Here is an 11,184-nt window from a genome sequence, read left to right on the forward strand (position 1 = left end):
ATTTGGCTATGATATATTCTCCATGTTCATCCCTTGTGCAAAATTTATTGACACATTCGAGTTGATATGAATAGTGTATAGCTGTTCCACCCCCTTGCTGGTCTGTTATACAGTTGTGTATGGCCATGTAGCCAGGAATGGCATAGACATCTGTAATATCAGGCTTAAGCCAGGTTTCTGTGAATGTGATGATTGATATATTGGAATGAAGAGAATTGAGTAATGCTGTGAGGTCGTCATAATGTTTGCTCAAGGATCTGACATTGTAGTTAAAGATGGTTACGTTATTGTTTGCACTGAGTAATGTCTTTGCTTGGTCTGCTGTAAAGTAATTACAGTTACTGGTTGATTCGTGTAATTCATTTAGTAAAAAGTTTACATCAGGATCTATGTCTGTAATCATAGGATGAGAGTAATTTTACAAACTAGATTTTCTGAGTAAAATAATATAAGAGTTACATTGAATCTACAACTAAACTTAGGAATAATACTATGTAATTATTCTAAAACTTTTAAAAATATAAAAGAACTAGGAATTATTATAGAATGGATAATTCAGTTATACACTTTGGGATCTAAATAGCACCTTAATTATTTTAACAAATGTGAATTTATGAACTACGGTAGATATTTACAGCTAAAATAAAGGAGCTAGTGAATATAATAATAAAAGAATGAATTAAAAGACAGAAACAGTAGCACCTGAGATAGTCAATAGCACCTGGAGTATTTTAATAAATGTGATTATATGGACAAGAGGGAAAAATATAACACCTGAAAGTGGCCCTTTAATTGTTATTTAAAGTAAGAGTATAGCAATTACTGAATAAAGGGCGGTACAGTGTATTGGTATATAGAGAATTATTTCAGGAGAAATGTAAAAAGAGACTAAATTAAGTAGTGGTAAACAACCTTTAAAGTATAGATAGTCAATATGATATGAAATTAATCTGAGAGTAGGACTGCCTTATAGCATAAAGTTTGAGCACTTAATATCACAAAAATAAATATTATTTGAGGTAGTTGATATTAGCTAGTGGAAGATGGTACAAGGAATTGCACAGTAGTGTAGTAGGAACATACACTAGTTGGTTATTTGTAGTTTGGGAGTAAAGGGAAGCTTTGGTAAGATTATAAGAGAATTATAGCAGTACTTAAGTAGGAATAATTGATAATATAAATATTATTATAGAGTAGGTATCTTATTATCAAATAATAAATTGTGAATGTGAGATCTGGGAAGATAACACAAACTGAGTCACACAAGGCACTGTGTGGGACACCTGGGATAATGAGGTAGTAAGTGCTATCCGGGAGGTGATAGTACAGGGATTAATTTAATAATGACATAATAAAATACACTAACGTAGTACAATGATTTCGTCACTAATATCGGTCAGACTCTGTAATGTTTGCATCAAGAAGGAAGTTTGCTAGTTCGTTTTCATTTGTAATGTAGTACACACGGCCTACATTTATTTTTCTTACTAGAATTTGTCCATCACGTACAAAGCACTGGTATATTTTATCATTATTCTCACGTTTCAGTTTTCTCACTCTGTACAGGAGGTGCCCCCTCAAGGAAGGTTCCTTGATGTTGGTGAGGGGCTCTTGATTTAGGGAATTGGATCTGTGCTCCAGTTCCCCAAATTAAGCCTGAATGCCTTCCACATCCCCCCCCCAGGCGCTGTATAATCCTCCGGGTTTAGCGCTTCCCCCTTGATTGTAATAATAATAATGTACAGGAGGTTCTGTCGTTTTCTTGTGAGACTCATTTATTTATATATCTATTTTTGCTTTAATAGATGTACTTATTAGGTCTTTTTTTCTGTCTTGTGTGTGAAGTCTGAGCATAACACTTTTTCTCCCTTGGTTCCCTAGTAAACATGATTCTTTTATTTCCGACACTGGCACATTAACCTGTAGGTGGTCGCGTATGATCTGGAAAGTTGTAGCTTTGCAGTTGGTATGGTTTAATTCACTAGGAAAGAGTGGACTGTTAATCACTACTGCATCGGCTAGCTTATCTTGCTCTGCCTTATCATCTTGGTAAGCAAAATAATTGTTCAAATGGGTATCCATATTTATTTTCCAGTCCTTGACGGCATCTTCAACCTTCGTGTTTAGGGAAGTTATTTGATCTGTGTGACTTGCTATGACTGCTTGGGGGGTCTTGCCAAAATCAGCCATGCCAGTTGATTTTAGCTGTTGTTCTAGGCTGTTGATCTTATTCTCAAGGTGAAATAACTTAGATTCACCATATTTTCAGTACGAAGATTCAAGTTATCCGCCCTTAGGGTGGTGATGTAATTCTGTAGAGTGTCAAGATCATTAGTCATACCTGGGAGCGTATCAGATGGGTTAAATCCTGTGAGTTATTCTACAGTCACCACCATACTCTAGCATTCTTTCTTGATATTCATATCATAACCTTGCCAAAAATGTAATTTTCATATCCCTAACCTATGAAAATACTGAAATTATAAAATATAAACAACTGAGCCTCAAAAACTTGGCGGATAAGCTTACATCTACCGGATCCTCATAATTCGAAGTTAACTATTTGAATCATATATATACTATTAACGTGACTATGTTAAACAAAAGCTATATTCTGTGCAGTATTAAAGGATTCAAAGTATAATTACTCTGTTTTCCTGAAATAAACAAGCGACCAGTAGACCTTGTGTCTTCTTACGGAAAACTTTAATATTTGAACCTCGATTTTCCAAAATGATTTTGACAAGGCGCGCTGTGTGCGCTCTGTTTGCTGCTGTAGCACTGGGTGTTACATGGATGATGATAAACAGGTGCCTCGGGAAGCATGTAGAGGACCTAACACTAGAACACGAGCACCTGCGCATGGAGGTGTTGCGCAAGATTTAGGACAGTAAGAGCTGGTGGACACGCCTTTACGACGAGCCATCAGAAGTGATCCCGGAATTAGAGAGATGCGAGTGGCCTGTAGTTGGCCCTTTCGTTACGGCTTATAAAGCTTACAGCGAGATACCAGCTCTCAGGGAAAGGCTTGAAGCTCTGAAAGACAAGAATGAGAACTCGTTCATTCCAGGGATGGTTCTGTACGGATTTGTTTTCCTCCTTGGTGCAATTCTTCAGTACCTGATGGCGTGGCCTGACCCACAGGTCTCTGACGATGTCGAGGTTAGTGAAGAAGACGAAGAGATCGTCGAAGACCCTGAGGTTTGGGAAGAAGATCCCGAGGCCTTTAAAGACCCTCAGGCCAGGGAGAAGGACCCACAGGCTAGGGAAGAAGTCCCACAGGCTAGGGAAGAAGTCCCACAGGCTAGGGAAGAAGTCCCACAGGCTAAGGAAGAAGTCCCACAGGCTAAGGAAGAAGTCCCACAGGCTAAGGAAGAAGTCCCACAGGCTAAGGAAGAAGTCCCACAGGCTAAGGAAGAAGTCCCACAGGCTAAGGAAGAAGTCCCACAGGCTAAGGAAGTAGTCCCACAGGCTAAGGAAGAAGTCCCTCAGGCTATGGAAGAAGTCCCTCAACCTGGAAACGAAGACCGTGAGGCCTGGGAAGAACATCAGCCCTGGAAATACCGTCACATCTGGGAATACTATAAGGAATGGAAAGAAAATCCTCCGGTCTGGGAAGTAGTCCCTCAGGTCGTGAAAGCCCTCCCAGGTCTGAGAGCTCCCTCAGGCCAGGGAAGAGCTTCCTCAGGCCAGAGAAGAGCTCCCTCAGGCCAGAGAAGAGCTCCCTCAGACCAGAGAAGAGCTCCCTCAGGCCAGAGAAGAGCTCCCTCAGGCCAGGGAAGAACTCCCTCAAGCCAGGAAAGAACTCCCTCAGGCCAGGAAAGAACTCCCCCAGCCCAGGGACGAACTCCCCCAGCCCAGGGACGAACTCCCCCAGCCCAGGAACGAACTCCCCCAGCCCAGGGACGAACTCCCCCAGCCCAGGGACGAACTCCCCCAGCCCAGGGACGAACTCCCCCAGCTCAGGGACGAACTCCCCCAGCTCAGGGACGAACTCCCCCAGCCCAAGGACGAATTCCCCCAGCCCTGGGACGAACTCCCCCAGCTCAGGGACGAACTCCCCCAGCCCAGGGAAGAAGTCCCTCAGGTCATAAGAACATAAGAAAGGAGGAACACTGCAGCAGGCCTGTTGGCCCATACTAGGCAGGTCCTTTACAATTCATCCCACTAACAAACATTTGACCTACCCAATTTTCAATGCTACCCAAGAAATAAGCTCTGATGTGCAAGTCCCACTCAAATCCAACCCATCCCACTCATGTATTTATCCAACCTAAATTTGAAACTACCCAAAGTCCTAGCCTCAATAACCCAACTAGGTAGACTGTTCCACTCATCTACTACCCTATTTCCAAACTCTAGCTTGCTCTACCTCGGCCATTATGTAAGCTCTAACATTTTCAGCCTCAGGCACGTGAAAACGTCTCCTCACCGAAATACAAAACTGCATTTAAAAATAGTTAAAAGACCCATTAAGTAAGCCAATAAACTAGGCTATGATTTTTCCCATTCGGGAAAAAATCTGCTGAAAAGCATGAAAGTTCGTCTTCGTCTTCCTCGTCGCTGCAACCTGACAGGAGACTGCTGATACAGACGAGGTATAAAAGCTCTTCTGTCTTCTTCACCTCTGGACCCGAAAATAACATCATCGAAACGAAAGATGGATGAAACTACAGTATAATGTTCATCCTAGCCGCTGGATCTTCAGGCGAGACCCGCATCACTTCAGAGGGAGGAAACCTTGTCATCTTCCTCTCTGATATATCATGAGATGAGACCCACAAAACGAAAGAGGGAGAAAAACCTTGTCATCATAATTGGACGATTATGAAGGACCAAGTGAAAAGGCTAAAGGAGGGACTGAAGGTAATGGAGAATGATAGGGAAGTATATGAGGAACATAGCGAAAGATTCGAAGAAATCTCCGCTGAAGAAAGTGAAGAGCTACCCGAAGGAAGTGTAGTCAAACCAGATAAGTATTTGCTAGAAAGCATCAGCACAAACAAAAGAAGAAATAATTAGGTTAATGAAGGAGGTTGATATAACAAGCAATAAGACCAGACATCTCATCTCCACTGTAGGACCCAATAACCAAGGTTTTCAATACTTCCAACCATGGCAACTTCCAGATCATACCACGGCGGGGATAGAACCAGCGATCAGAGAGTCTCAAAACTCCAGACCGTCGCGTTAGCCCGTGGTATGGTTTGTTTGCAATCGTGTCATTACGATTTCGTAAGTCAATTTTCAGAAAATTGGAAAACGGTGGAATTTAGCAAGTATCATCCTCGCAGATAATCCCAATAAAGCATTAACAATAATTATGCACCCATACCCTTCATTCTCGCCCTCCTCTCCTCTTCCTCCTCATTCTCTTCCTAATTCTTTCGATAGCAGGTTATTATTATGAGCAGAGCTAAACTCGTAAAGATGACTCTTAAACTAAATATTTATGTTGTCAATTCCCTAAAAGCTAAACTGTGAATATAATCCACATTCTGATACAATACAATAATAATAAGTTTTAATTCCTTAAAAATAAAAATAAATAATATTTATCCATTATATACAATATTCAATAACTGTTATTCATTAAAAATAAACATGTTTTATTGATTAAATTAAGACACATTTTATTTCCTCACAAAATATCTGCCAAAACTTAGGCTTATGTTTCTGATTATATAACTCAATGTCTGCTCAAAGCAGCGATTATTGCGACACACCCGCCCATGACAGCGACATATGCGATCCATATTATCCTGAGATGTTCATCCTGTAGCGTCTCCTTCAGGATCATCCCCAGTACACAACCTATCACTTGGGTAACATAGTGGGAGCCCCAGTACAGGGAGGCTACACCACCAAGGTGAGTCAAGAGCTGAGCTAGCGTAGGGCAGAAGGCTGCAACAATGACTATTAGTATGAAGGAAGCGGAAACACCGTCGAAAACAAGCAAGGAGGTCAGGGCCTCTGCTTGTTTTGCTTCAGCAAGAGTGAAGTAAACAATGGTCACCAAAACAATCAGGATAATAATGCAGACAACAATTATCTTCTGCAGTAGACGACGGATGAACGTACAACAATCAATCTTTTGCTCTTCAAGCGCCTCGTCGTCAACCATAGCGATGCACACAGCGTCTGATAACCTGGAATCCTCTGCCTTCACAGGAACAGCTAGTGTGTGGACGTCACCAGTTTTAGGATGCGTCACCTGGATGTACTGCATCTTAACACCCTCATCATCACCATCAAATCCGGCGGGAAACATTGGTTTTGTAGTTTTGGAAGACATCTTCAGTCAAATTCTTTTCCACGAAGACAAATTTTTCAGAGTTGTATCTTGATAGAAATATTACTGAGAACCTGAAGTGTTTTTACCACATTGACAAGATTAGCATCATCACAATATTATTATTATGGTGAGGTTATGATGTTGTGGTGATAATATAGTGTGACTAGAATAATGATTATAATGTAGTGATTGATTATGATGGAGTGGGGATAATGAAGGAGTAGTGATAATGATGGAGTAGTGATGATGGTGACAGTGCTGATGGTGCAATGACGATGAAAATAGTACAGTGATTATAACAGTGTAATGATGATACTAAGTGCATAATGATGGTGTATTGATAATGTAGTGCTTTTGACGGTGTAGTGATGTAAGTGTAATGATGATGGTTTATAGAAGATAATGGTGCAGTGGTGATGAGATATTTTAATGATGTTAGTATTGTGATGACAATGATGATACTGTAGTGATGATAGAGTAATGATGAGGATAGTGAAGTGATGATGTCTGTGTATTGATTACGGTGTAGAGATGATTTTATAGTGACGATAGTGTTGTGATGATTTGTAGTGATGAAGATAGTGTAGTGATGTAGTGTAATGAAATGATGGTGGTGTGGTGATGATGGTGTGGTGATAATGAAGCAATGATGGTATAGCGATGATGGTGTAGTTATGATGGTTTAGAGCTGACGATGGTGTGGTGGTGATGATGGTGTAGAGATGAACATGGTATAGTGATGTATTGACGATGGTGTAGTGATGATGGTGTAGTGGTGATGGTGTAGTAATGATGTAGTGATAGTACTGTAGTGATGATGTAGTGATAGTACTGTAGTGATGATGTAATGACGATAATGTAGTGATGGTGGTGTGATGGTGTAGTGATGGTGTAGTGATGAGGGTGTAGAGATGAACATGGTATACTGATGTAGTGACGATGGTGTAGTGATGATGTAGTGATGGTGTAGTGATGATGGTTTAGTGATGTAGTGACGATAGTGCAATGATGGTGTAGTGATGATGGTGTAGTGATGGTACTGTAGTGATGAGGATAGCAAAGTGATGACGATTGTGTATTGTTGATGGTGTAGAGATGATGATGGTATAGTGAAGATAATAGTTTAGTAAGGATGATAGTGTAGTGTTGATGGTGGTTTAGTGGTGATAAAGCGATGATGGTATAGCGATTATGGTTTAGTAATGATAATGGCGTAGTCATGATAATGGTGTAGTGATATAGTGATGATGGTGTTGTAGTGATTGTGAAGTGAAGATGATGGTGTAGAGATGATTATAATGGTAGAGTGGTGATGGTGGTGTAGTGATGATAGTGTAGTGATGGTGTAGTGATAGTGTAGTGATGATGTATGGATGATGGTGTAGTGGTGATGATAGAATAGTGACGATGGTGTAGTGACGATAGTGTAGACATTATGATGATGGTTTAGTGGTGATGTAGTGATGGTGTAATGATGATGATGGTATAGTGATGATGTAGTGACGATGGTGTAGTAATGATGGTGGTGCAGTAATTATGATGATGTAGTGACGATGGTGTAGTAATGATGTGATGATGGTGTAGTAATGATGATGATGATTTCGTGGTGACAGTGTAGTGATTATGGTGTAATGATGGAAAAATCAACACATAAGCAGGTATAGGACAGCAATAGAGATAATTAGGAAGAAGGGTGGGAACCCTGTGATGTGTGCCATTTTGGCCAGTAGAGGAGTTAAAAATAAATGGTTGTCCAGGGCAATTGGTGTCAACTGCTGGCTGGACAAACACTGTAAGGACAATGCAATAACATTCATAGACAACTGGGACCTCTTCTATAGCAGAAATGAAATGTATGCCAGGGATGGGGTTCACTTATCTAGGTTTGGGGTGGGAGCACTGGCCAACGCAGTGGAGGGAGCTGTTAGGTCTTTAAACTAGAAATAGATAGTGGTATGGGTTTTTGTAGAAAATAAATGAATTCTCAGTGTAGCGATAGTGTGAGTTTAAGGGAAACCAATTATAGGCAGAATGAGGTAGAGTTATTGGTGAATATTGGAAACCCAGTGGCACTAGGTGACAAGGACAGTAACAGGTATAGTGGAGGAACAGAAATCAGCAAGAAATAAGATGAACGAACTGAGATTAGTTGCAAGTGAGGGTAATATTGACTTTTTGCAATAACTGAGACGTGGTTTAATATGAAAAATCGGGACATGCCTGCTGAATGTCATATTCAGGGATTTAAATTGTTTAAAGTAGACAGATGCATCGGTAAGGGGGGTGTGGGTGGCACTCTATGTTCGGGATCATCTAAACTGTTGCATAAAAACAGGCATAAAGTCTGAAATAATGCATAGAGCCAGTCTAGATAGAATTTTCAAGGTATGAAAAATTGATTTTAGGCATGATATACCGTCCCCCAAACTTAGATAGGGACCAAGGGAAACTACTGTGGGAGGAAACTGTTAAGGCCGCAAAGCACGACAACGTAGTAATTCTAGGGGACTTTGGGAATTTAGACCCTAATGACTTTTTAGAGGTAGTTCAGGATAGTTTTTTGAAGCAGTTTGTAACAGAACCTATAAGGGGCAATAACCTGCTTGAATTGGTTCTGGCAAACAATGAAACCCTTGTTAATAATTTAGAAATTACAGAGGAGCTCGGCACAAGTGATCACAAATCAGTAACGGGCCCAGATTTTCGCTTAGCAGATTACGATGGGCTTAGAGAACACTTATCATCTGTTGACTGGGGTAACGAAGAGAGCTATCAATATGACAGTTTTCTGAACACTATACATGCTGCCCAAAGAACATTTATCCCATATAAAGAAATTAGATCGAATAGAATGACCCAAAATGGATGAATAATAGGCTCAAATATCTTTTAGGGCAAAATAAAGGAATTTATAGGCGTATCAAAAGAGGTGAGGATCATCTTGTGAATCAGTATATTGACATTAAGAGGGACGTTAAAAAGGGGATAAGAAAAGCTAAACGGGACTATGAAATTAAAGTTGCTAGGGATTCGAAAAGTAACCTAAAAAGTTTTTTCCAGGTATATAAAGAACAAAAGTTAGAGATAAGATAGGTCCCTTTAAAAATAACTTGGGGCATCTTACTGACAAAGAGAATGAAATGTGCTCGATTTTAAATAATTATTTTCTCTCGGTTTTTACACAGGAAAACACTAACAATATCCCAGTAATTAATTTGTATAGTGGGCCTGAAGAAGATAAATTATGTAACATCACAGTCACTAGTGAAATGGTTATGAAACAAGTAGACCGACTGAAGAAAAATAAAATACCGGGTTCTGATGAGGGAACAATGTGATTCACATGTCTTTATTATAATGGTTACTGCACTGTACAAATACGTGGGTAATGGCAATGATATCAGCATCTAGACACCCGGTTGATCTCGTTTGCGTGTTCCATTGTTATGTCAGACATTGTTCCTAACACTAACAGCCACTTAAGTGAGCCAGTGTTATTGTCAGTTATTTTATGCCAATGATTAGCATGTGATATATTACAGTCCTTGTACAATATCGTATATCATTTCTTTCGGTGCAGCCATTGTCCTGAAATGTACAATGTGCCTCATTAAATGTGAGTGTAATTTTTTTTTGTCTGTTGTGAGTAATATTTCTCTGTAGCTGAGTGACGTGTCTCTAGCTGAGTGACGTGTCTCTAGCTGAGTGACGTGTGTCTAACTGACAGTGGCTTGTCTCTAAGTGTGAATAATCTCTCTCCTTGTGTGTATATCGTTTCAATAGCTGAGAAACTTTTCTATAACTGTCAGGAAATTTTGTACACCAGTGGGCAACGTTTTTGAGGCTGAGGCACGTTTCCGTTGTTGTGAGGTTTCTGTAGCTGTAACGTTTGTGTAGCTGTGAGTCAGTATTCTCGTATTTGTGTAACATTGTCGTGTATCAAGGTATGTGTGTGTTTTGTTTTATATATCTCGCCTATCTAGAAGGGATAGTACTTTTTATGAAGACGTGTGTAATGTAATTACCAATGTGTAGTTACAGGAATTAAGCCGATTAATGCTTAACGGACTGATTACATCGAATCCAGGCTGACTAATTACCTCAAACCTCTTCTGATATGCACCATTCTTTGCACTGGACTGATGAAGCAACTGTGTGGCAGACGAACGTTTCCTTAATAAAGATATTTAAGCGTTGCACCTGTGTCTAATTAATCAGCTTGTCGGTTCTCTGAACCATTTATCTACAACGCTTATGGTGTACTGTCTTCTTTAAAAAAAAAAAAATTCCTTACAATTTTTGAGGTACCAACTGACTCACGAAATCGTAATAACACGATAGCCATGGGTTCAATTCCCCATCCGTTTTCTAAGTTGAGGTAAGTTTCAAAATGTCATAGCACACATTGCCAGTGGCTCTCTGCGCAGTAGATATGCGCCAGACCCATGGCAGTTGTGGTAAGCACGCTCAGATCAACAACATTCAGGATAACAAGACTCTTCAAAGAATAGTGACAATATATCGTCACTGGAACAGTACACTAACCTGCAAGGAGGAGAATGGTCCAAGTCGGACCGAAACGTCGTCATAGGTTACATGCTCCTGTGTTCGGGTTATTTGCGAATTAAGACTTTTCAGTAAGTTTTGCGAAGCACAACGATGGTATGTGAGAAATGTATGTTGCCTAAGAAACCAGTTTCATAAGATCTCTTAACCACTATTTAATATCACAGCTCTTAACCACTATTATCACAGTAGCTCTTAACCACTATTATCACAGTACCTCTTAACCACTATTTAATATCGCAGCTCTTAACCACTATTTAATACCACAGTGGCCCTTAACTATTTTATATATTAACTCAACCACTAGTTTATATCATAGTAAC

General features: G+C 40.0%; 1 protein-coding gene across 1 annotated transcript; it reads left to right on the plus strand.

The window, feature by feature from the left end:
• Positions 1-1,012: 1,012 nt before the first annotated feature.
• Positions 1,013-4,268, plus strand: LOC138853355 (tropomyosin-1, isoforms 33/34-like). The gene is made up of 2 exons (XM_070089557.1): positions 1,013-1,569; positions 1,749-4,268. The coding sequence occupies exon 2, from the start codon at positions 3,073-3,075 to the stop codon at positions 4,141-4,143; it is 1,071 nt and encodes a 356-aa protein (XP_069945658.1). The 5' UTR covers positions 1,013-1,569; positions 1,749-3,072; the 3' UTR covers positions 4,144-4,268.
• Positions 4,269-11,184: the final 6,916 nt, after the last annotated feature.

This window comes from Cherax quadricarinatus, chromosome 28 (genome assembly GCF_038502225.1).
Source record: "Cherax quadricarinatus isolate ZL_2023a chromosome 28, ASM3850222v1, whole genome shotgun sequence".
In the NCBI taxonomy this organism is placed as follows: Eukaryota; Metazoa; Arthropoda; class Malacostraca; order Decapoda; family Parastacidae; genus Cherax; species Cherax quadricarinatus.